Source organism: Rhineura floridana, chromosome 3, assembly GCF_030035675.1.
Source record: "Rhineura floridana isolate rRhiFlo1 chromosome 3, rRhiFlo1.hap2, whole genome shotgun sequence".
In the NCBI taxonomy this organism is placed as follows: Eukaryota; Metazoa; Chordata; class Lepidosauria; order Squamata; family Rhineuridae; genus Rhineura; species Rhineura floridana.
Genome location: NC_084482.1, coordinates 19205907 through 19231085, shown reverse-complemented (window position 1 = coordinate 19231085; position 25179 = coordinate 19205907). Strand labels below are relative to the sequence as shown.

Sequence of the window (25179 nt, the reverse complement as noted above, 5' to 3'; positions counted from 1 at the left end):
TGTACCCGGTTCCGACATTTCCGCTTCCAGGGTGGCGGCGGAGGAGGAGGAGAGGAGGAGGAGGAGGAGGAGGAGGAGACGGCGGCGGGGGCCGGGAGGGCTCGACGGCGGAGTTGCCTGGGCGCGAACTTGTGTCCCTGGGAGAAAGGGAGCTGGAGCAACGGGAGTGGAGTCAGGTGCGGCCTTTGCCCGAGAGAGCCGATTCCCTGGAGGGTGCCTCGCGCGAGTCTGGCCTGGCACGCAGCCGGCCGCCACTCGCTCGCGGGACGCTGCAGCAGCCCGTCCTTGCGGGGACCACCTTGACGCACGCACCCCGCGTAGCCTCGCGTGCATCTTCTCTCTCGGCGGGAGGGTTTCCACTCGCCCGGGGCACCTGCTTGCATGCCTGTTCTGGTGCCTTGTACCATTCGTATCCGTGTCTCCTCGTGTGCTCGCAAGCCGCACTTTTGCAATAACAAGGCTTTTTGGAGAGGCACTTCTCACCTAAAGTGGGTGACAACAATGAAGCAGGAGGTGGTTGTTTTTGAATTTTGCTTCTACTGTGAACTGTGTACTATATATGTATGTGAGAGAGAGAGGGAGAGGGAGAACCATGAGCTGGTTGGAGAAAAGATGGGATATAAATGCAATAAATAAATAAACTCACTAGGCGGTCCTTGGCACATCCCCTTCACCACACACATTCCATCTACAATATGGGGATATTACATGAGCTTGCACTTTGAGCATACTTGCACTTTGAACGTTCTTAAGCTTCCTATAAATAGAAAGTTTTGTTATTCCAGATGTTTTAGCCCAGCCTTTCTCCAAGAAGGATAGAATAGCATGCATAGGTGTGGTTCACCACTAACCCCTTACGCTCATAGCAATTCTAGCTAGGGCTGCTTCACATGATATCAGTTGTATTCCTACATGGAATAGGAATAGGAATTAATATGAAGCCTGTGTGAAGATTAGAATGGAGGATGATGGTGATGATGATGATATATGCAGGGTTTTCTTGCATGTGAAGAACAGTGTGGTTGTGCACTGAAAAATCCATAAGTTCTACTTGCTCTCCCATATGTGTGAAAGAGTATCTACTTGAAACTTTTCTCATTTCAAATCCTGTCTTGAAGCCAACTTTTGCCACTAAGCTCTTGTGTGATCCTGTAGTCTTAAATCCAAATACAATAAAGTCTAAGTAATTTTAAATTACCTTACAACATGCCACGACTATTTGGCTTATGGTGCCAAGCAGCATGCATGTTGATAGTGGGGTGTAATTTTTAAACATTACAATATTTGTGCAGGTTTCTTACTAATATTTACACAGCAGAGGAATTTTGCAAAGTTGTGAAGAGGTTCTTGCACAGAACTATTAAGGGCATCATATATAATTAATAACCTTGACAACTTGAAGCTGAGCATAAGCACACACTAAACACAAAGATAGTCTAATAAAAGTAATTGCCTTCTTTATAAGTCTTCATGTAACTTCAAATCAATTTTTTTTGTTAGTATCTAGCCCGTACCTGGAGCCATTGTGTGTTTAATGCCAGTTTTCTGTCCTCTCAAACCTGTATGTTGATCCACCCTGAACAAATGCATAGGAAGCCAGGCTCCCACAAAGAACACCATCCAATCTGGGTGAAGTTTTTCAGTTAAGGGCAGAGGGACCTCTGGACATAAGACTCCAGTCATCGACAGTGGAGTAAAGAAGAGGTGGGCCTCAAGCTGTTGCTAGAAGGTAGTAATTTCTTTTTGAAGAATGCCTAATACTTCACAACTATAGGTCTCAGAGGAAAACGTGTCTTCATCTGTCCTGTTCTAGTACAGTAAAAATCTTGTTATGTGCCTTCAAGTCGATTCTGTAATCTAAATAGATTTTGCTTATTAAGCACGTTAATATGCATTTGCTTATTTTGCATAATTTATTTTATTTTCAATATATAAAATGAGATAGTAGCAAGTGTACATGGTTAATTTCAAGTCTTCCTCTTCTCATATTGTTGTTGTTGTTTTGTTATATGCCTTCAAGTCGATTACGACTTATGGCCACCCTATGAATCAGTGACCTCCAACAGCATCTGTCATGGACCACCACCCTGTTCAGATCTTGTAAGTTCAGGTCTGTGGCTTCCTTTATGGAATCAGTCCATCTCTTGTTTGGCCTTCCTCTTTTTCTACTCCCTTCTGTTTTTCCCAGCATTATTCTCTTTTCTAGTGAATCTTGTCTTCTCATTATGTGTGCAAAGTATGATAACCTCAGTTTCATCATTTTAGCTTCTAATGTTAGTTCTGGTTTAATTTGTTCTAACACCCAACTATTTGTCTTTTTCGCAGTCCATGGGGTCTGCAAGTCTCTCCTCCGACACCACATTTCAAATGAGTTGATTTTTCTCTTACCCACTTTTTTCACTGTCCGACTTTCACATCCATACGTAGAGATCGGGAATACCATGGTCTGAATGATCCTGACTTTAGTGTTCAGTGATACATCTTTGCATTTGAGGACCTTTTCTAGTTCTCTCATAGCTGCCCTCCCCAGTCCTAGCCTCCTTCTGATTTCTTGATATATATCTCTATTTTGTTTAATGACTGTGCCAAGGTATTGATAATCCTTACTTGGAAGAACCTTTGGTTGAAATGAGTTTGGTGTTTTTTCACAAAACAAATTACTACCTTCTAGCCCTAATGTGTGACCCCCATTAGTTCCTTCACACTACAGGTTTTTTTATATTTCTCTGTCCACACTATACATATGTACTATTTTGTGTACTATTAATATTTCTCTGTGAAACACTATCGTTATTTCATTACTATAGAGTAGGCATGCATGGTTGTATTCAGTATGATAGGTGCACATGTAGGTTAATGCTAACTTGCACAAGTACTTTGGATTATCCATCGTACATCAAGTGTTAGATATTTCAGTCAACAAACAACTATGTTGTTAAAGAGTTGTGCTTCATAGGATTAAATGTTTATTTGAGTGTTATATCTTATTATTTGTTGATAATTAAAGATTATTCTGTGTGCATCAGTATTTAGCAGTCTCGATACTACACAGAAAGCTGTAAGGAAGTCCAGGTTTGGATGCTAGGTTAATTTCATTTGTTGGATACCTGTGAAAACTTGATGTGAACTAAATGAACTGCTTTCCTGGAAATCTCTTAGCATTTTAATTTGATCCAGAGATCCATTACTTATAGAGGGGTATGTATAATGGGTTCACATGTAATGTAATTTCTGAAGACACTCTTATATAGAGATTGCTCAAAGGAATGAATCCTTGACTGCAAAAAGTAGTATGTGGGCTGGCATTCGCTTTGCAAGCCTAGACAGTTGCTTAACTGCTGTACAACTGTGTGTTGCTGTGTAAGATTTTTTTTTTTTAAGTGAGTAGGTTCAGGTGCAGAGGCTCTTGTAACCAGTGTCATGCTGTGGGCCAAAGTAGTATAGAAAAATGTCCCAGCTGTTGGCACTGGCAGTTCAGGACACTGCACGAGGTTTTGCATGAGTGAAATGTGAATTAAAAGTATTTATTGCAGGGGCAGGATTTGGGAGTAGCAGCAGGAAGCAGACTTTTATCCATGCCAGTAGAACTAGAGAAACAAACACTTTATGTCACTAAAATATTATATAACAATATATTATTACTGAGTTTAAAACATAATTGCCAACCAAGGCCTGTAGGTTGTACAGTCTAGAAAATACTAATAGGAACAAGATTGGGAGGATTGTGTCAATCTTTTAAGCAGTAATAGTTTACTCCTGCAGTAAAGTATGTCAGTTCTGGCACTGAGGAGTGAACTACTGCTGTCTCCACTTTCTCCCCAGGATGAGAACAAAAGTAGTGGCATCCTGCCTTTCATGAGCAAAGGAACAAAAAGCATTCTGCCTTCCAAAAAGGGCAATCTCTCCAGCTATTTCCGCTTAAGAAGACAGAAGCAGTTACACTCTATTCCCAACCTGTGTGCATTGCCTCCTTCAAGCTTCCAGGATCTAACAGTAGTAAACTGCTATTGACGAAGTGTGGACCCTGCAATGGTAGGATCACACCCAATAGCTAAACCAGTGGTGTACTGTCTAGGAGCCCACCCTTGCTCGTTCTCCCTGGTACAAATACTGACGCAGCAGCAGCCACTCTCTGCAGACATGCATAGAATTTGGTTGCCTGAAATTCTCAATTAGACGCAGAGAGAGTGCTTTACTTTAGCCTCTCCCCCTCCTGCTGACACCACCTCATGTCTTAAGATCTTCAGGTGAGGCCTTGCTTTGTTTTAATCTCATTTGTAGAGGTACAGGAGATGGCTGCTAGACCTCCATCCTGTTCCATAGCAGCACACCTGCCTCTGTATCTCCCTGTTAAAGAGAGCCTACCTAGCAAATTCCCTTCCTGACCTATAGAAGATTAGCCACAACTTTCTTGTTGAGGAGAATGAATGAGTCTGGCTTCTTTGGCATTTTTAATGTGTGGTGGATTTGGCTTACTCTTGTCTTAATTGGCACTGTTAATTTTGTGTGTGGGATAATGTGGCAACATGGAGCCATGCATTTTAAAATGTTTGTAGGTACTTCAAAAATCCTTTGAAGCTCTGCTCAGTATTTGTCTTTCTCACTCTCTCTTTACTCCTAAATAAATAGATGGTTCGATAAACCTTTCTTCTGGCTTAACCCACAGGCTGAAATTAGAGGAGACGCAGAGATACTGCAACGGCTGTGCTAGGAGGACCCTTCACATCCTCTCTCCAGAGAAGAGCCATCCTGAAGGGGGATTTAGGTTTGGGGTGACTCATCCACGAGACCAGCACAGTCTGTAGCTTTCTTCAGCTTTTGACAGGGCTGGGGAAGCTTGCTGTGCGCAATTCTGGGCACTCCGACACCAGAAAGATGTCAACAAAGTGGAAGGTATTGGACGGGACCAACGCAGAAACGGTTTACTGAAAAATCTTTGTAGTCGTAAAATTCTTTCCTGGGCAACAGAGAGAGAGAAAGCATAAGGACTTGGCGTAAATCTACGTATTGAGGACTGTCAGACTAACGCGATGGCTCAGGTAACAGGCCAGTTCTCCCATCCTGTCCAACAGGAATTCATCATTACAGGAAGTGGCTACGAAGTGCCCTTGGTGATAATCCGTTCTCTGTAACATAAAACAGTTAAGCTCTCAGTGGTCTGCCCCAGTGGCCAGCAGTTTCTTCCTAAGCCTTCAGTGCTAGGCCCTCCCTGATCAGGGTGCTTGGAAGCCAAGCCATCCTGGTTCTTTCCTCATAGCCATACTTGGGGTATGAATCGGGACAGTGTGACAGCAGAAGTAGCTTCCTTTCAGCTTCCATGCAGGCAGAAGTGTCAACTGGTCTTTTTTCCCTTTACTCTGAGCCTTTTATCACATTTGAAGTGGCGAAGGAGGATGTGGAGGCACTTCTGTCCTTTTGCAGAAGTTGCTTGGGAATCCTTTTGTCCTCATCTAGTCCTATCCAGTATTCCAAGCCTGATGGGGCACTGGCATCACACATGGCGAAAGGCATGGGAGCCAGATGCAGTGTCATGTTGCAGTCCTGAGGCTTTTGCAGGCCACCTCTGGCTGAAGCACAGTTGCAAGAGCAGCAGGAGGGTTTGTGCATGGTTGCCTGGACTGTAACGTTCAGAAACACTATCTATGCTAAAGGAAACTGTTTGGGCAGGGATCTGTCTTAGTTTACATAAATTAAGGAACACCCCCCCAAGCTATTGAAGATCAAGTAAAGGGGAGCCCACAAACACCCTTGAAAGCATGTAGATACACAGGATGCATTTGTGTGTATGATTTCATCAAAGTGTTAATCTCTCCTGCTAAGGAGATCAGAGTAGCATACATGATTTCCCACTTCCTGTGACCTCACAACCTGCGAGGTGGCATAGTCTGAGAAAGTGACCAAATTTAGTCACCCATAGAGTTTCATGGCTGAGCTAGGATTAGAACTTGGATGGCCCTGGTTCTAGTACAACACTCTGTTCACCATACTATGCTGTCTCTCTCTCATTTGGTCTACCATCAACTCTAATCCAGTGCTAATTAGTTTATTTTTGTATGCGCATAATTCGATTTCCCTCTTTTTTTCTGACTCCCTTGATTATCACTATGTCCTAGAATCCCGTGGCTCTAGGAAAAGGGCATCATAGAAGCAAAAAAGAGACAAACCAGATGTTCTTGCTATGAATGTTTATACTGGCTGAATTAATTGATTTGTACTGCAAGGCTTGATCTCCACCTTGCCCGGTGGCATCATTATACTCCTGTTTGGATAATTTTAGTAATTAATTACAATAATCCCTTTATTATATCCACATGCACCAGTGATTGGTTCAAAATTGCTTAGTGGCTGCTGGGTCATAAAGCAGTACCTACTCAACCACCTTGCTACAGAAGTGTCCACCACGTTGGTCTTAAACCTGGAGTTCAGTTAAGCAGTGCATCTCTCTGCTTGTGTTTCATTTAAGGTGCCAGAGGCCAACAAGACACCCCTTCCATGCTTTGCAACCTTCCCTTAATCCAGGGTTGGAGAACCTTCAGCCTGTGAGATAATCTTGGCCTATCAGAGGGTCAAAGTTGGCCTGCAAAGCCATTTTTTTAGAAATCACACCCACCTGCCAATCAGCTGACATCACTCCTGCTGGGAAGTAGTGTGTGCAGCCAAAGCAGCTGTATTTAACTCCCACTTATCAGCTGATAAGCAGGGATTAAGTCCTCAGTTTGGCTGTACACACCTGTTCCCCTGCTGGGAACAGGCATGTTCAGCCAAAGCTCAGTGCAGGGCTGTTTGAAAGCCCTTTCGCAAACAACCCTGTGCTGCTGTCCAAACCTCAATTTCTCAGAGGTTCAAAGAGCAGCACGGAGCTGCTTGCAAACGGGCTTTCAAACAACCCTGCACTGTACTTTGAAGTCTGACAGTTGGAGCTTCAAAGCACAGTGTCACTATGATGTCAGGTGATTGATAGATGGGCAGCCCCACCACCTATCAAATTTGGCCCTCCAGAGTTGGGGAGATAAGGATCTTGCCCACTGGCAAGAGAAGGTTCCCCACCCCTGCTTTAATCACTCAGTGCTCCCCCTCCCTTTCTTTGTGGGCTACTTTTAATCTTGCATTTCTTCACGCACCTTTTGAAAACTTGTTCAGGGAACCAACCACATGACACACCAAGGACTATGTTTTTGATGTGATACTGAATTTTGAGAAATGATCGTGGAAATTTGCCGGACTCAGGTCTCATCCTTGTGGTATCCCAGAGATGCAGTTTCCACCATTTCTGGCTACTTCCCTCCACCCATTAATACAGTTAAGGAAACTTAAGTTGGAAGTAGTCCTTAAATCAAGGATGGGAACCTGTTGCCTGCCAGATATTGTTGAACTCCAGCTCCCATCAGCCCCAGTATGGTCAGTGGTCAGGCTTGATTAAAGCTATATCCCAGAAACACTTGGAGGGCCACAGGTTTCCCACTCCATAATAGGAGGAGTAAATGTGGAATCCTGTGCATGTTAACTCAGAAGCAAGTCCCACTAAATTTAATGGGACTTACTCGCTATTTATTTACGTCAGATGTGGGTAAATCTGTGGCCTTCCAGATGTTGTTGGACTCCCAATTCCCATTGGTCCCAGACAGGATGGGCAATAGTCAGGGATTATGAGACTTGTAGTCCAACAACTTCTGGAGGGCCGCAGGTTCATCCCTGCCCTAAGCCTACATTTTAGGCTTGGGAGCAAAACAAGTACTGTAACCTGAGCTACGTGCCTTTAGTTTATTTCCCTCAGGGAGATCTGAATGATCCTTAACACACACACACCAATTTAGGAATGCACACTGGGATAAGTTTTTTTTTAAAAGAAACAATTGTGGTCTAGATGACAAATAGTGATAACTTTCCAGGCCTATTGGCCTGCAGCTCTGTTTCTGCTAGTAATGCCCAAGACTCATACCAATACAGTACAGCTTTTAAACAGCCGCTTGACTGGTTGCCTGTGGTAAGTAAGAATTGCTTCCAAGTGGAAAAGCAAGGCGGTTCTACAACAGCTGATCGTTTTATTGTCTATGGGGTTTTTAAGGTGCAGATGAGTAGACTTATTTACAAGACTGTTACTCAGGTCTCTTTGGGTAGCTAATAATCTCAGAGCCAACAAAGACAATGAGCGTGTGTGCGCGCAGAGTTTCTTTCAAGGAAGCCAGCAAATTCTACTGACCTAGCTGAAGGCCTGCTCTCCATTGGATGCCCATAGCATTAATCCATATTCTCCATTGATAAACACCCACTCATGGGGCAGGGCGGTATAGTTACGTGTTAGGTTGCAACTCACGGTTTCAAACAGGAGTGACATTTTTCAGCACAATGGCTGCATTCCCATCTGGACAACCTTTGGGGGCCCACATACTAGTGGTGAGCATGGCCAGAGGCACAAGTGGGCAGAGCAATGGATGCGAATTTTACCTTTGCACAGTAGGCAAGTGCACCAACCCACCCCTCTTTGTCTTCCGTCTAGGCTAGTAAGAACCCTTGTTAGAGTTCAAGGGCACATTCCTGCCAAGCAAAAACACTCGAGGGGAGCATGAAGTAGAGCTGGCAAAGAGTGTGGTCTGGGAGGAGGGTGCATAGCTGAGGCCATGTGGCCTAGGGAGAATCCCAAGGGCCAGACAGAGAGACCTAGAAAGCTGCATTTGGCCCCCTGGGCCTGAGGTTCCCCACCTTTTCCTTAGAAGGCACAGCCACGCTCTCATGGGCTTACTACCTTGAATTGTAAGATACCTTCTCTCTTGTTTCTCCACAGGCAAGTCTCCTGGCCTGCGAGGGACTCTCTGGGGTTTGCCTTGTGCCCACCGTTGCCAGCAAGAAGATGATGCCGAAGCAAAGCTCTAAGCAGGTGGAAAATGGAGAGAGGGGTGCACCGGACATGCTGGTACGGGGCCAGCCCATTTTCAGCTTGGCTACTGCTGCTGCTGCTCTATGATGTGCTTCCTTGTGCCCCCTTCCAGTCGTGTCAATGGGTGATGAAGCAGGAAAGCCAGGGCAGGGAGCAGGGCAGGGAGGGTCCGGGGTTAAGCTGCAAGGGTTTTTGTGACCTGTGTTACCCTGCTTCCTCTCTGCCAGGGCCACCGCAAGGAAAGTGAGAAGTCACGCAGCCGGAAGGAAGAGGAAGCAACAGAAGGGTCACCACCTAAAAAGTCCCTTAAAAAGGCAGGTAATCTTATGTTGTATGGCCTAGCAAAGGTCTAGCCTGCCCCAGAATGGTCTTCCTGCTCATGTGAAGACATCAAACAGTACATCTGTCAGATTCTTGTGAAAATAGAGATGTACTTCTGTCAATCGGAAGTGGCCCAATATTCCTCTCTTTTTTTTTTTTTTGAAAGAAAAGTTTACTGCCTTTCAGCCTCCAGGGTGGCTTCCAGATTAAGAACACTAATTTACAATAAAAATAGAAACAAATACATCAAGTAAACCATTAAAAGAGCAGCAAGAAAGAAGCATAAAGCAAGCGGATGAGTTTGAAAATACTGTACTATAGCAGGAGATTAGAACACATTAAAGGAATAAAGAAAAGTATGCATGTCCTAAAACTCAAGCGAGGGAGCCAGCTGAATGCCTTTCAGGAGGGAGTCCTGCAATCTATGCCGGAAGGCCTGAAGTGGAACTGGCACATGCAGGGATGTTGGGGGCAGAGCTGGCATGCGTGCACATCCCCACTTTCTAGCCCCCACACACATTCAGGTGAGCACCTGAACATGGCTTCAAATTTCTGGTTATTACCTTGCATGCATGTACCTCCCCACTTTTAGCCTACATGCATTCTTGGGCTTTTCTTGAGCCTGAAAGCAAATCAAAAGCAAGTACAGACAAAAATAAAAAGAACTGGTGTAACACCAGAAACCACATTGGCCACTGCATTTTGCACCAACTCTAGTTTTCAAACACTCTTAAAAGGGCAGCCCCATGTAGAGTCCAGTCAGAATGTGACCAGGACGTGAGTGACAGTGCATGATACTGGAAAGAGTCAATATAACTGACTAAACTAGGCTTAAATGCAAGTGCAGGTTTTTAAAAATGCAAATTGCATCAGCTGGGAGAGCTGATAAATATCAGGATTGCTGGAGGTAGGGAGAGGGGGTTTAACCCTTTCCTTCCCTACTGCAATACTGAGGGAAACCTCTCTTCTGAAGCTGAAGTTTGCATTGAGAGGAAATCTATTTTGGGATTTCCCCCACCAAAGCAAACGATCGCTTTCAGAGAAGGGGTTTTCCCTCAGGACCACAGCAGGGGAGGAAAGAGTTATAGTCCCACCTGATGCACTGTCATATTTAAATGTCACATTCAGTTTTGTCCCTGGTTGCATCCGGTGTCGTCTGCGTAACTTTCAAATGCATTGTCACAGCCATAAGGGCTGAAAACTTGATTTTGTTAATAATATATAATTATAGTGAAATGAAAGCTGAGGGCTGGTTGATGGAATTTTGACTTGGAGGAGACCTGGGTTCAGTTCTCCAATTCACTGGATAATCTTTGGCCAGTCATCATTCAGCCTGACTTACTTTATGAAAGGTGGAGTGGGGGATAATCATCTATGACACCCTAAAGCAATGAATTAATTTTTAGGAAGCTGAATTCTCTGCCCCATAATATATTCTGCAGCCTTTTCTGCTTTCCAGCAAAATTGCAGCATACTTGCAGCCATGAGTAGGAGAACTGGAAATGTATTTCAAATTTGTTTGTACCGTCTTTAAGTTTTTTTTGGGGGGGGGATAAGAACTTGAAGCACCGAGCATACCCATGATGGTACATACTTTGGCTTAGATCCAGAGAACTGTGAGCAGAAGGAAAAATTATATTAGTGCTGTTCTGTGAGCTAGTAGACTGTTTCTCATAGTGTAGCACCACAGTGTATTGGGAGTTGTTTTTATCATATAAGAAATAAGCATAGTGAATAAGGGCAATTCAGGCTGTAGCATCTAAACTTTTTAATGAGCCATCAAAAGAACCTGTTAAGAGTCTTGGGTAAGAGCTTGAACAACAGATTTGGGGTCACTTTTCCCATGCAATGCTTATCCTCCAAGTTGGAAACATCCTTTCTACTAGCAGAAAGACACTTTTGGATCTAAGACTTTGCTTCCTAGATGCCTTCTGGAGGCAGGATACTTGCCTGGGTGTACTAGGTTTGACTAACGCAGGAGCACAGATGATCCACATGTTAACTGAACTCATTGTGGCCAAAAGAAGGATGGCAAGGCGTTGACCAGCATTCACACCAAGCCTTGTGAACCCAAGAGGGTTAAGATTTGTGTTTCTTGAATAGTAGCCTCCCCATCATTTAATGCATGGATGAGGAGCCTTTTTGACTCTGTGGGCCAGATCCTTATCAGGATCTGCCTCAGGGCCAAATTTGACAGGTGGGCAGGGCTGCTATCTGTCAATTGTATGACGTAGTTATGATGTCACATGGTTGGTGGCCCATCTGTTTCCCTTAAGTCTCCATGATCAGGGAAAGGGGGAGGGGAAAGACTTGGAAAAGGCTTTAAGACAGCCCCTGCTCTTCCATTTCATCAAATGGGAACACAGGAGCTGTCTTAAAGCCTTTGCAAGAGCATCTTTGAAATAATTCTCTTGATTTTGAGCTGCTTCAAAGGGTGCTTAACCCTGTCCTGCATATCAGCTGAAGTCACTAGTGACATCTGCTGGTGGATGGGTGGACGTGATTTGGGGAAAATGGCCTTGGGGCCAAACAGGAACCTGAGGGGCCATGATTGGTCTGGAGGTTCTTCACCCCTGCCTTAGTGCCACATGAGAAACTCACTTCTGAAATTAAGGATGGCTTCAAAAGCAATTTACAATATGTCATGTGGTTCAGCTTTCAAGTGGTGGGAAATTGGTTTACATGTAAGGCATATTTCTTTCATAGGAGTGCCCTTTAGTTCTGTCATTGAACAAATGGCTGAAGAGCTGCTCCACTGTGTGCTTAGTCCAATCCACTCATAATTTTCAATTTGTCAGGCTGAGTCACAGTAACCTCAGTTCTTGGATAATCAACATAGTCACAAAAGAGTCTGTGTGAAAGGGTGGTGTTTTTTTACAACCCTTTTGAATGTGCCTTGGCCAAGACTTTAGTTTCTAACTAAGAGCCTTTGGAACTTAAGTCAAGGCTGGGAATGATTTGAACTGCAGTGGAGAAACCCATGAATCTGGCTCTGCGGGAAGGATGTATCTGCAGAAAATGTGTTGCTGGGACTGGATTGCCAGCAGTCTCCGTATGCATTAGCTGAGAGTTGTAGTAGCAGTGCTAGGGTAAGGGGCCGGGACTTGGCAGGCCTGTTAGCGAAGGCGGGGGGGCAGGTAGGTATGTTATGAAGGTAGCAGTAACAGCGTGTGCTTGAATGCAGGTGGTGGTGATTGAGCAGAATGGATCCTTCCAGCTCCGGATCCCCAAGAACTTTATTTGCGAGCACTGCTATGGTGCATTCCGGAGCAGCTACCACCTCAAGAGGCACATTCTCATCCACACGGGTAAGTGCAGCTTGGAAGCCAAAATCTACTGCATCTGGTTGTGAATGAGAACCTTGGGGAAAGCGAGTTACTTCATTGCCAACACTGAGCCTGTAACTTCAGCAGCTGTTCATGCGTTGGCTTCTTGCAGTGAGGCTCTGCCTGTTGATAGCTTTTGCTAAGGAAATTTGCCCTATAAAGCTACCAGTATGCAAGGATCAGCAGTGGGGAACCTTTTTCAGCTTGAGGGCCACATTTCCTTCTGGGCAACCTTCCAAGGGCCACATGCCAGTGGAAGGCAGGGCCAGAGGCAAAAGTGAGCAGAGCAATGAATGTAAATTTCACCTTGTACAGTAGGCTAGTTTCTACACACGCTCACACACCCCTCTTTACCCTTCATCCAGGCAGGCAAGAGACATTATCAGAGTTATTATTATTATTATTACTCTTTATTTTTACCCCGCCCTTTTTCCAAAACTGGAACTCAGGGCGGCTGACAAATAAAAACGACACATAGGTAAAAAACATACAAAAATATACAATTAAAATAGAATTAAACTATTCGTAACATTAAAATCATGAAACATACACTTAAGATACTAAAACAATTTAAAACATTAAGAATAGGACCATAGAACAATACAACAGACCTTATGAGGCCCTATCTTAAACATCTTCTAGTCCAAAAGCCTGTTGGAATAAAAAAGTCTTTGCCTGCCGACGGAAGGATAGCAAGGAAGGGGCCATTCGTGCTTCCCTAGGAAGAGAGTTCCAGAACCTGGGGGAAGCCACCGAGAAGGCCCTATCTCGCGTCCCCACCAATCGCGCTTGTGAAGGTGTTGGGACTGAGAGAAGGGCCTCTCCTGAGGATCCCAACGCCCGGGCAGGCTCATATGGGGAGATACGGTCTGACAAATAGCCTGGACCTAGGCCGTATAGAGCTTTATAGGTCAAAACCAGCACTTTGAATTGTGACCGGAAACAAACTGGCAGCCAGAGTTGAAGGACCTATTCCAGCCAAACAAAAACACTTGGGGTATTAAGCAGGGCCGCTGAGAGGTTTGTGGAGAGTTCCTCAAGGGCCAGACATAGAGGTCTGGAGGGCCGCTTTGAGCTCTAGGTCTGAGGTTCCCCACCCCTTTTCTAGATCATGATGAATCTGTGGCCTTCCAGATGCTTTGGACTCCCAACTCCCATCAGCCCCAACCAGAATGGCCTAATGATCAGGGATGATGGGAGTTGTGGTCCAAAAACATGGGGGGGGGGAATCCATTCCCTACCCCCTGAAGGTGATGCAGCAGCACAAAACTAGTCCCAGTCCGTGATGGAATTGCTTTTTAATATGTTTTTAAACCTTTTTTGGAAAATGTTTTTAACCTTTTTTTAAAAAAAAAAGATGTTTTGAAAGATGTTTTGTTTTAATGTATTTTAAAATCTGTTTTACGATGTTTTAAAATGTTTTTAGTATGTTTGTTTGCCGCCCTGGGCTCCTGCTGGGAGGAAGGGCGGGATATATATAGGGGTGTGTATGTGTACACACACAAGCAGTTTCTCTCTATTCACTTGCTGCCCAAATTATCTCTTGGTCCACAGCATAACTCAGTCATGTTTCCTTTCCATCTTTATCACTGCTTGGTATTTACTCACCTTACACAGTTGTCCAACAAAAATGCATCCCCCACAGTAATTTTCAGTATAGCTTTAAAGTGCCATTATGATCACTTGCCCTATCCTTACTTGACCACTAGATGGCTCCTCTCCCTTTGAAATGCATCCAGCTGAAGCCAAGACATGTTGGACAGCTTAATGTAATTTGGAGTGGTTGGATTTGATTTCTTATATTGGGGAGTGAGAATTCTTTACCAACCCTCATCAGGATTAGCTGTTAGCCTGGGGTGTGTGTGGCAGAATTGGCCTCTCTCCTGCAGTGCGTGGCTTACTTATGGGATTCATTGCGATCAGCTTGCTCTATAAGCACCTCTCTCTGTTTGTTTTTCAGCTTCTCTTGGCCTGTGGTGCACTGGTCTAGATTGCATAGTTTTAGTCAGTGGCTGGCTGGCTGACCCTTGTCTCACTGCAGGCGGCTGGAAGAGATGAGCTTTTGAGCTCTTCCTTCTTGGATGAAAAAGTGTAGAAAAGAGGCCATTATTTTAATATACTGTTCATTGCTTTGGACCCCCTTATGGCAGAAGGACGTATATGTATTAATAGTAATAAAGACAGGTTCAAAAAAAGGTTCCCTACTTTGCCTTGGAGACATACTGCCATGTCGAAATTGCCCAGCCAGCTGCACCAATAAATGGCATGTGCGCTCAGCCTCTTGATGCGCATAATCTGTGATGCACACAGAGGTATACGTATCCTTGCAGCCACACACAGGTACAGTTTTGGTCTGTGGAATGGGGCAGTGGAGGAGCCCCAATTCTTCCTCCAGGCAAGCAAATGGAAGTTGGGAAAACAAAGAGGCTCTGCCTTCTTTTCTTCTCTGGCTAACTCTGATGCACCAAGCTGCAGGTCCCTCCTTGAAGGAAATTACTTGAATGGAAGAGTACCTCATCCGCCAGTGATCTGGAGTCTAGTGATGATACCCTATTACAGAAAAGAGGTCTGCTATGTAGCAGGAAAAACAAGGATAAGGGAAGTTGCAGTGCTAGAGTGTGTACAGCAAATTCATTTGGATGTGCGCTGTAGTGTGCATCAGATACAATCCACTAGGAAGATCTCCAGCTTAAGCACCGCTGAAATAAATGGGAGTTGCACAAGAATCTAGCTGTTTGCAAGGCAATCCTTTATTTCTTTGGGGCTTACATGTGAGAGAATTCCCTTTAAGCATAGGGGCTTAAATGTCGGAACAAGGAGAGGGCCCTGCAAGTTCTACCCCAAAAGCATCTGTTTGCTCCTTTCTGCAGGTGAGAAGCCATTTGAGTGTGATGTGTGTGACATGCGCTTCATCCAGAAATACCACCTGGAGCGCCACAAACGCGTACACAGTGGGGAGAAGCCATACCAGTGTGAACGCTGCCTGCAGGTAATGCCTCTGCCACCGCTTTACCTATAAGATGGGACATGTTAGCAACTTTGTCCAATGTTTAGGCAGGCTTCCTTGCATAACAGAAAGGGAGGCATTGGTGCTTGCCACTTCCTAAGAGATCCCTTGGGTGGGATTCTTTGTTGAGTCGGTGCGGAAGGGACAAAGCTGCAATTGGTAATTCTCCCCAACAAGGGAGGTCCTTGAGAATGTCCAGATGATATTGTGGATCATCACAATAGCAGGAAGTGACTCGCAGTTGAGTACAGATAGATCAGTCTGTTTTGATAGTGCATGCATTCCTGGGCTTAATGGCTTACAACTTGCCTACACTTTGAGCTGTGGGCATCCTGCACATTCATGGGATTCTTGAGCAAGCACGAAGGATGGAGTCTGTCACAGAATTCTCAGAATCTACCATTTTGGGGCTCATTTTAAAGCAACTTTCTAATCGTTACGACCAGAGAGTAAATGTATAAGTGGTATTTTCTCAGAAGCTGTGGATAGACTAAGCAGAGCTTTGCATAATCGAAGAGCAGGGCTTAAGCTGTATGCACTTTGCACTTTAAAACACACACACAATTTTACACCAAGAAGAACTGGAATTTGTAAATTGTAAATCATGGAAATCGAACAGCTGCATATTTTCTGCTTTACATATTTTATCCTGATAGTTACAGGGAGGCTATACAGGGAACTGATTCTGAAACTTCACAAAGGATTGCATGTACACTTTTAAATCTCTCTTCATAACTACAAGGACTAGAAACTTGCATTGTCCCACTGAGGAAATGGATTTTTTGCACTTGTGGTGAAGTGCAGAATACACACAATCTTGGTTTTAGGGCTCTAGATGGCTCCTTTGCTTTTTCCCATGGCTGTTATTCGCTGTGGGGAAAAAATGGAAATGCCTTCAAGTCGATCCCGACTTATGGTGACCCTATGAATAGGGTTTTCATGGTAAACGGGATTCAGAGGTGGTTTACCATTGGCTTCCACTGTCTGTACAGCCCACATTTTTCCAGTCAGTCTTCCTTTCTTCCATTTTTGTGTGTATGCCAGAACATGGCCTTCCTAATGCTCTGTAGTTAGATTCCATGCTCCAGTGCAGATATAATATTCAGCCATGCTTAACTATGATTTGTTTCTTTAGCCCTAGTTAAGGTGTCAAACATACCATGCAGTCAGTAGGAAATCAGAGAAGCAGGCAATTTCCTAAACCATCGTTTACTCTGTCCAAATGTAATGCTTAATTTGTATAATGGGTAACACAAACCCTGGTTTGCAGCCTACTTCAAACCATGATTTCACATCCTAATTTGTGACTATTCGTTAATGTGGTTTGTGTATCTATATTATATTGGGGTTGTAGCCATGAGCCTCCGTTTGGTTGCCCTTGTATTGCATGGAATGTTTAGTTGTTTGTGGAACTTTAAACAGTTTGCAGTCCAGATTCTGTGTGGGGAAACGAGAATTGTAGGTGCAGTTCAAATCTCTCACAGGCCAGGCTGAGGACCTGGAAGAGAGGTCCTGAAGCAGAGAGAAGCTAAGGGACAGGGATCCAAGAGCCAAGGTGGCTGAAGGATTGATGCAGAATAGTCAACAGGCTAAGAAAAAAAGATTCTGAAGGAAGAATAGGTAGAGAATAAGGCTTGAGGAGACAAGGAACTAAGGCAAGAGAGGGCTTTGAAGAAGCCCTTAAGATGAGGAGGGGCTGTATGCTGTGCAGGAAAAGAGAGGCATTCTGGTGAGTTGGTCAAGATCTGGGTGGCTATAGGAAGTGAGAGGCTGAAAAGCAGGGAACTGAAAGGAACAATTGGTGGTGCAGACATAGTTAAAGAAAGCAGGGACCAAGGAGGAAGTAGGACTGAGGCAAGACTGCAGTGATGATGTGGGGGCTGAGAGTGCCACAGTTGGTAAGTAGGCAGACAGGAGAGAAAGCCAAATGGGCGTAAGAGTTCCTCCAAATGCTGGCTTCTCCTATCACTACAGAATTATGATCTGGCAACCCAAAGGCCAAGAAACTGGAGGTGGTTGACTAAATTTTACACATTGGTTTGAATTAGCCGGCCAGTTCTTGTGGCTGCAGGCTTCTTCTCCAAGTGCGACACTTCTTTTCCATGGTTAAGGGGAAAAAACTACAGATAACATATTGTGGCTGCTTTAATACTGAGCCTGTAACTTTCCCTCTGAGCCTACGTGAGCCCATGTATTGCTTGCTTGCTTCTGTGGGCCACTCCTGATATGTTTTCTCTCTCGCCCTTTATTCTTTTCAGAGCTTCTCCAGGACAGACCGGCTGCTGAGACACAAACGAATGTGCCAGGGTTGCCCAAGCAAAGGGTCTGACTCACAGCTGCTGCTTTAGGGGGGTAGGCCAGGAAAGAGGGAATTTAGAAGGAGATGAAAAGCCAACAGGATTCTCTGTGGGGGATTTTGTTCATTCTTTTTTGGGGGGGGGGTTGCACTTGTGTTTGCCTGCTAGGCCTACTCCTATGGAAGGGGGCAGAGCTGAGCAAGGCGCAGACTTTCAGACAAGGTCTTGACACTGTAAATAAGTTGAGGACGAACCAGAGCTGGCTTCCCAGCCCCTTTCAGTTGTGGATAAACTTCGTCTGGGTGGTTGAAGTTATCACCATTTGCCTCAGGAAAGGCTTTGAGAGAACGGCTGGACCCTCCTGCAAGTCCTGATAATGATGTTCAATGCTCTTGGTTGACAGATCTGCCAGCTCTCGCCCAAACTTTGGGCTTGTGAAGATGGGAGAAGAACAGACTAATAATCATTTTTTTAAAAAACCCAATAATAATTTAAAAAAAGAAAACAATCAAGCACTAAGCTGTTTTTACAGAGCTGAGAAACAAAAGCTATGGATTTAAGAGACAGGTTAGCAGCAGAAGAATTTTGATTCCAGGGGTCACTTCAGAGCCTTGCCATGACAGGAGCCTGCCTCATCAGAGCTTTGCCATAAGGTCTACAGAGCTTTTTATTTTCCTACAGGATCTGGGTTTGTGATTTAAGTTCCTTTCTCAAACCTCAGGTTTCAAGAAACAAGGGCTGGAGGGATGATGTATGCTACTGGGTATCATAAAAGTCCACCTTTCAGATGTTTACTACTGGCAAGATCCAAGAGGAGATGCTGCTGATAACTGGCTGAAGGGACAGTGAGGAGAGGTGCACCAGACCTTCTACAAGAAGCTCAGCTCTTGCCCCCCTTCCCTTGTGTATATATCCATGTGTTCAGGATCCATCCTGCTGAATTCCCCTTCATCTAGAATTCATACCCTTATCAGATGGGTATTCTTTTCTCCCCGAGATGCAAGAGCCAGTGGTAGTCCCAGGGTCTCAAAAAGTCTTCCTCTGGCGGTAGGGAACTATAATCCATCTTGTGTCGTATGAAGAAAGAATCCAAGCTGCTCTATATGAACCTCAGAACTAAACGATTGGGGGACCAATGTCCAGCACACCCTGGCTCCCCTAAATTGGTTTCATGCTGCCTCAGTACAACTGGAAGGCCATAGTCTGAGAGAAGCAAAAGTCTTGGGTTGCACTTGGCTGCCCTAGATGTTGCAGTCCTTAACTGAAAAAAGAAGTCTCTTTCCAAAAGATTCAGCGCACTTCAGAGTACATAATTCTGGCTGGTGCTGTTACCACTGCTTGGTTGCAACAAAGAGTAACAAGTCTGCAGGGAAAGCAGTCACCTCCAACATCTGTCATCGGTTCTGGTGCTCACAGAGGGTGTGTGATCGTGTTTGGGGGAGAGATAACCCTGTTTATTACTCTTGCTGCTGGAACCCACATGTAGTGAATTAACACCTATATCTGAAATCCTTCTGTGTCATCTCTGCTATAAACAGAACTCCCCTTCTCCTTCCCTCCACCTCAACTCAGAGTTAACTTTTCCCAGGCTTCTGCAGGCTTCCGTTGTGTCCCAGTTTCCACTCATGCCTCATTGCAAGCCGGTTCTGAGACCTGCATCAGTAGATAACTGGCTTCCTCCATGAGGTCATGTTGCAGAGAGAGAGCTTTTGAAAGTCTGAGTTTCCTGCCCGTGCAACAGGAAAGGTTTGTAAATAGAGGTAAATCAAGGATTTCTCCAGAAGTATAACCATCTTAGGGATCCTAGTTTACTAGCGATAGGTGCTGCACTTTAGAGGCCGAAAAACAACTCTTGTAAACTTGGAGAAACCACCTGTTTTTATATTCTTGGTCATTTCCCAAGCAGCTGTCTACCAGCGCAGTTTAGTTTATTAAACTCCTTGTCCTTGTGTAGTCAGCCTGAACTTGGGTTAGAGCTTCATATGGGAAATTTTGAGTGCAACGTGGTTTGTTATGCTATGGTTAGACATCGCATTGCAGCACCTACCGTGGAGTAAGCTGTGTGGGTAGTAGAACAGAATATACCATTGAAAATGTGCAGAGGACTTCCACCACCACTGTGGAATGTGTTCCTAAAGAGCAAGTTGTAGGTCTAGCTTTCCTGGTGCAAAAAGAGGATTATGCACTAAATCATAATGGTGCTTTCAAGACTTACTGGTTATTTCCCCTGTAATCTGATGAAGCAGAAATGGAAAGAGATTTTCAAGTTTTTTTTCCTCCTTGTGTGTGTATTAAAAGAGCTAGTGTTTAATTCCCACTTCCTTTTAATAGGTAAATTGAAAAAATAGCTGCCGCCGCCCCCTTTTTTAAGCCCCCTTTTATTCTGCACTTCATTGTGCTGTGAATGATTTGTTAAGTGTACCTCTGGGAATTATGGGTTGTTATTTTGTTGGGGCCAGCAAAAAGTGTCATACAAAAATGTCAGCTCTTTTAGCAAATGGTAATTGAGCAACCATGCGGCTTTGATTTCTGGGGCCTGCTTTCCACAAGGATGTCCTTTCCACAAGGATGCGCATTAGAAATGCTTGTGGAAATAGAGGGAGCTGGGATTCCCTGTCCACTTCTTCCCAGCTTGTGCCACAATGCCGGGGCGAAACAGTCATGTTTTTTAGATAGAAAAAATGTTGCTTGACCAGGAAAAGCCACTTCGTTGAACACTAGGCATTGCTGTTCTGCCCTCTTCTGGTTAATCCTCTGGCATTAATCCTTCAGTAATTGAGTAATGCCATGATATGACAAAGCATACTCAGTGTTGCTGGTTATTTCCCCATTCAGCAGACTGGATAATCATCTGGATCTCTTGAATGAGCTCAATGCCAGAACCCTTGTGTGCCAAATAGGGTAATGACCCATCATTGCTTAGATCCCTCTGAAGTGTGTGTGACTTTTTACAGTGCAAAGTTTTTTGAGGCCTGCCTTCAAAGGCTTGGCAGGCTACTGTTACACCAAATGAGCACTGGTTAGGCCTGCTTGTTAACACTTGGCCATTGCAGTCAATTGTTTGGTAGCTATCAGTCCAAGTTTTCATTGAACAAGCTAGCAAAGGAAAACTCTTGCTTCTCTTCAGGCCGATACATGGTAGAGTGCTGGTGTTGCGCTTTATTCTTAGAGGTAGAAGACATGGAAAAAGCTTTCATGAGCCACTGATAACCATGTGATCTTTGCTGTGGGGATTTTTCTCAGAACCTGACTAGAAGAAAGGGGGTAGTGGCAGGCGCATAGCTAGCTAGCTGGGTGGGTGTGCAGAATGTTATTTATGTTTCCTGTTGCAGCCATCTTCCTTGTATAGCTGGCATACAGCCAGCCAGTTACCTTTTTAGTGTACAGAGCTATGGTTTGACTTGGCCCTGATGGCAGATTGTATGCAAGGTGGGACTGTCTCTTTGGAAGCACTTCTGCCGTATTCCTCAAGTACCCTGTAATGATCTCATAACAGAGAGATTCACAGAACTTTCAGATACCGTGGAGGAACAAAATGCTTCCAACAAAACAAAGTTGTTCAGGAAATCCTGAAAATGGGTCATTGTGTTTTAATGGCACTTTAGGCCACAGTTTTGAATAGTTGCTCCTGAGTGAGTAACCAAGTCATGCTTAAATAACACGAGAAACGTCTTCAAGTAAATTGATAGTAGCACCTAGGGTTAGTTGAAGGATTCTTGCATTTTCTGTGGATGGAAGTGAAATTGACCAGGTATAAAAGAGAAATTTGACTGGGGAGTTTCAAGGACTGCCAAAAATGAAACTCTTTCCAAAATCTTGTTTGTTCATGTAGTAGCACAAAGAGGCGGTTGTGTGGAAAAGAAAAGCAGGTGCAGTTGGCAGGGTTGCATTGATGTGACTGTGGCAAAGAACTAACTAAATTTCAAGTAAGTACACACAAAGTCATATCCAAACACAGCCTGTGTTAATGCAACATCTTCCCCTTCTGGGTGTTGAGAAAAAGCCAGTGTTTTGAGAGAGCATGCCACGTTGCAGTGAACCAGTGCCCACAGTTCTTCCCCCACCCTCAAGATGTTCTTTGTATGCACACCTTAAGTTCATGGGTCGAAGGCTCTTGCTCCTTAGCTGTGGTCTAACATTAATGTACATTTGAGAAAGCTTTTAGGACTACTGCTTTTGCCCCTGACCTCCACTCAGTATGTCTCCCTCCTTTCAAAGTTGGAGACTGATATCCCATCCATCAGTGGATGTGGCTTCAAACCTGTTGAAACTCCTCTCCTCTCGCCAGCGAATCTCTGGTTTGTAATGTGTGGGGTAGGCTGCCTGAGGGTGCTTTCCTACGGATAGAGATACGGCTGGCCTTGGTTCAGGAACTGAGGCTGCAGTCCTAACACCATTTATGTGGGAATAAGCCCCATTAAATAAATAGGACTTACTTCTGAGTAAACATGGTTAGGATTGCACTGTTGAAGTTGGAGAAAGGAAGATATGTTCATGCAGTTTATACTGGCTCTTGTGCACTTGTTCCATTCACAGCAAAAAGGAAAATCCTAGCACTTCAGGCTGAACAGAGAGAGAATTTATTGATTTGCCCATATTACTCCAGCCTAGTATCAAAGTCCAGTGGCTTTTTTAAATAAAATTCCTTACCCTCTTCCCTTCCCTTTAATTCACTTATTTTGTTATGGGGGAGGGAATTGGGGCAGGGTGTGTGTTACCCATGGCAGAATCACTTTTAAACTGTAGTTTTTATAAGATGTTATAAACTTGTATCTTTTTACCATTATAGTGTAGTGTCTGTTCCTTTTTTTGTGTGTGTGATCTAAATAGAGTATTGAAATAAAATGTGCTTGCTTCCCCTCCCCTCCCACTCAGCATCACTGCTTCTCATCTTGACTCTTGTCAGAGATTTAAGCAGTAGCGTAGTGGCAAATTCAGAAGTGCATATTCATCATAATCATAGCCATGCCCCTCCCCCCTTTTTTGCTAAATGAGATCCTTGTTTAATGTCTTCTCCCACAACAGCAGATGTCCCTAGAAGCCAATAAGCATGACGGGAGAGTTTTAGCTACTGAAAAGAGTCTTCTCAGTGGCTGACTCACCTCCTTTCACACTGATTTGCTCCAATCAGCAGGAAAGGAAAAGGAAGCATGTTAGACTCTTCTCAGTGGCTAACACACTCCCCTTTCATGCTGATTGGCTTATAGGATGCTGGAGACACTGGAACCCTGTTCCCCCCAAAAGTAAAGGGTCTAAGACCCCAGACAACTACACCCCTGGATTTAATTCGTTATACATTCCAGTGGCCAGTTTCCCACAATGCATCACATTCTAGTGGGAGCAACTAAGAGCTGGAACACAGAGCTGGCTTATGGAGATGACTCTCCTATAAGTTACCTTGCAAGGAACTGGGGCCATTGATTGGTCTACCTCGGTTTTGTCTACACTGGCAGTGACTCTGCAGAGTGCCAGTCACAAATCTTTCCCAGCCCTACCTGGAGACTGCATGTGGTACTGTTTTGCAAGCAAAGCATGTACTCTACTGCTGAGCTATGGCCCTTCCCCATTAGGTTCTCAGAACCTCCCGTTGACTTCCAAGGTATGGTGTACATGGGCTGTATAATTGGGGCCAATGGGAAGGGGAGAAGCTGGCCCCTGCAGCAGATGTTGGGCCATCCCAACCCAAAGTGTTCCTGAGTGTGCACCTTTACTTTCCCCCATCTAACCAAATAGCTATCTTTCACTCTGCAAGGGAAAAATAAAGCTCCACACGTGCGGACAACAATGCTGTGGAAACCTGCCAGTTACCAACAACAGGTGGCCTTCATCAAAGAAGTCTGAACCTGAGAAGGCTATATTTTAAGCTAACCAAATGTTTTATTTTGTTTAATCAGAATTCACATGCTTTCAGTTTATTTTTCTGTTTTAAAAAAATCACCAACAGGTGGGAAGGTGTCCTCCCAGGGAGAAGAAATAATATGATTTCTAGTTTCATTTTATGGTGATAAAATTAGGTAGGCCAAGCTAATAAAATCTTGCCCATGGCTGAGGATTCAAATCCAGTTGTCTCTGGCCCAAGTTCAGCATTCTTATCCAACAGCTGGTGCTGTGTTTGTGGCTGTGGTTGCAGACCTTAGTCACTATTGTACTTGGGGTTCATGACTGTGGTGATGGCACTCCTGAACAGAGGGTTGTTCACCTACAAAAGGAAATTGGAAGAAGCAATGGAGGAAGTTCACGCTACATCTGCAAGCGGGGTGACCAGTGAGCACCTCTATTTCCTGTTAAAGGATTTCCTTCCCCTGAACCACCTGTGTGGCCAATCTAGCATACCTTGGAGGTGAGAGTCTGATACAATTTTATATGCCTTGAAATAACATTTGGAGTGAGACTAGCTGGCAATGTCAATCTGAGCAAATGTCCCATCTTTGGGGGGTGGAAAACCAGCAACAGATGGCAGGACATTGTGGTTGAAAGGGTTTCACTGGAATCAGTACTGCTCTGCTCAAGTAGCTTCCAACATCTTGTATTAACTGTTTGTTGAACCTGCACCTAGGTTCATTATGTGATTGTAACCATCAGCAGGTGCGCCTACTGCTTTGATCACAGCCTGATCTGAAGTTGGCTGCAACAGCAGCATGAGTATAATAATTATTATTTATTAAATGTATATCCTGCTGGTCTAAAGAACTCTGGTTAGAAGTACTGGTAAGGTGACTGCAGCCTTGGGGCAGAGGTAGATTTAAAACCAGCCACATTATACGTGCTTAACTTACACCATTCTGCATGCAGTGTTCAGCCTTCCAGCTTGTAGTGTGCTGGGCTTTACACTTGCTGTAAATGTGACATTTTCATGGCCACATAATCTGCTTTATGGAACACGTGTAACTCTTGTTGCAGGAGACAGCAGCCCAGTCAGAGCTGAATAATTCCCTGGCCAGATAAGGAGCAGGTAAGATCCTGTCATATCAAATGACCAGGGCTGGCTGACCAAGCAAGATGTGAACAAACACCTTGGCTTTAAGTCAAGGAAGGTAGGATCACTGACCTCGTTCCACTTGGCACATTTGCGCTCCTTTTCAAAGCGCTTAAACTCTCTCCGGTCATAGATCTCCACGATGATGCGGTAGATTATAATGAGGAAGAGTCCCAATAACACAAAACCCAGCACCAAGTACAGCACCAGCGTGAAGGTCTGCTTGGTTGTAGTACCTGGCAGAGTAGAAGAAAGGAGGTGTTGGGATTTGCAGAAGCAACGGCCCCTTCCTTACTTTCTTGACTTATTCCCTCTCCTGCTATTGTCATGCCCATACACTCTACTACCAGTGAACATTCGTGCCCACCTCTCTTTGT

General features: G+C 44.5%; 3 protein-coding genes across 12 annotated transcripts in view; 2 read left to right on the top strand and 1 right to left on the bottom strand.

Annotated features, from left to right (window-relative positions):
* Positions 1–8913, top strand: part of LOC133379459 (myosin light polypeptide 6-like) — a 142975-nt gene extending 134062 nt beyond the window's left edge. Inside the window, exon 7 of the mRNA XM_061614794.1 lies at positions 8904–8913. The gene's annotated coding sequence lies outside the window, so the exon portion shown is untranslated. The remainder of the gene's footprint in view (positions 1–8903) is intronic.
* Positions 60–22612, top strand: ZNF740 (zinc finger protein 740). 5 transcript variants are annotated; one of them, XM_061614798.1, is made up of 7 exons: positions 60–176; positions 4667–4893; positions 8783–8875; positions 9103–9189; positions 12381–12504; positions 15393–15511; positions 17788–22612. In XM_061614798.1, the coding sequence occupies exons 2-7, from the start codon at positions 4876–4878 to the stop codon at positions 17875–17877; spliced, it is 531 nt and encodes a 176-aa protein (XP_061470782.1). In that variant the 5' UTR covers positions 60–176; positions 4667–4875; the 3' UTR covers positions 17878–22612. The 5 variants fall into 5 exon arrangements, with proteins under 5 accessions (XP_061470782.1, XP_061470779.1, XP_061470781.1 ...); XM_061614795.1 differs by having other exon boundaries at positions 8783–8911; XM_061614797.1 differs by having other exon boundaries at positions 62–176; positions 4667–5039; positions 8783–8911.
* Positions 22613–23683: 1071 nt separating this feature from the next.
* ITGB7 (integrin subunit beta 7) overlaps positions 23684–25179 on the bottom strand; it is a 65439-nt gene continuing 63943 nt past the window's right edge. For all 6 annotated transcript variants that reach the window (XM_061614750.1, XM_061614748.1, XM_061614749.1 and 3 more), the window contains 2 exons: positions 24875–25038; positions 23684–24025 (listed from right to left, as the gene is read on the bottom strand). In XM_061614750.1, coding sequence (XP_061470734.1) covers positions 23960–24025; positions 24875–25038 — 230 coding nt within the window. In that variant the 3' untranslated portion in view covers positions 23684–23959. The remainder of the gene's footprint in view (positions 24026–24874; positions 25039–25179) is intronic.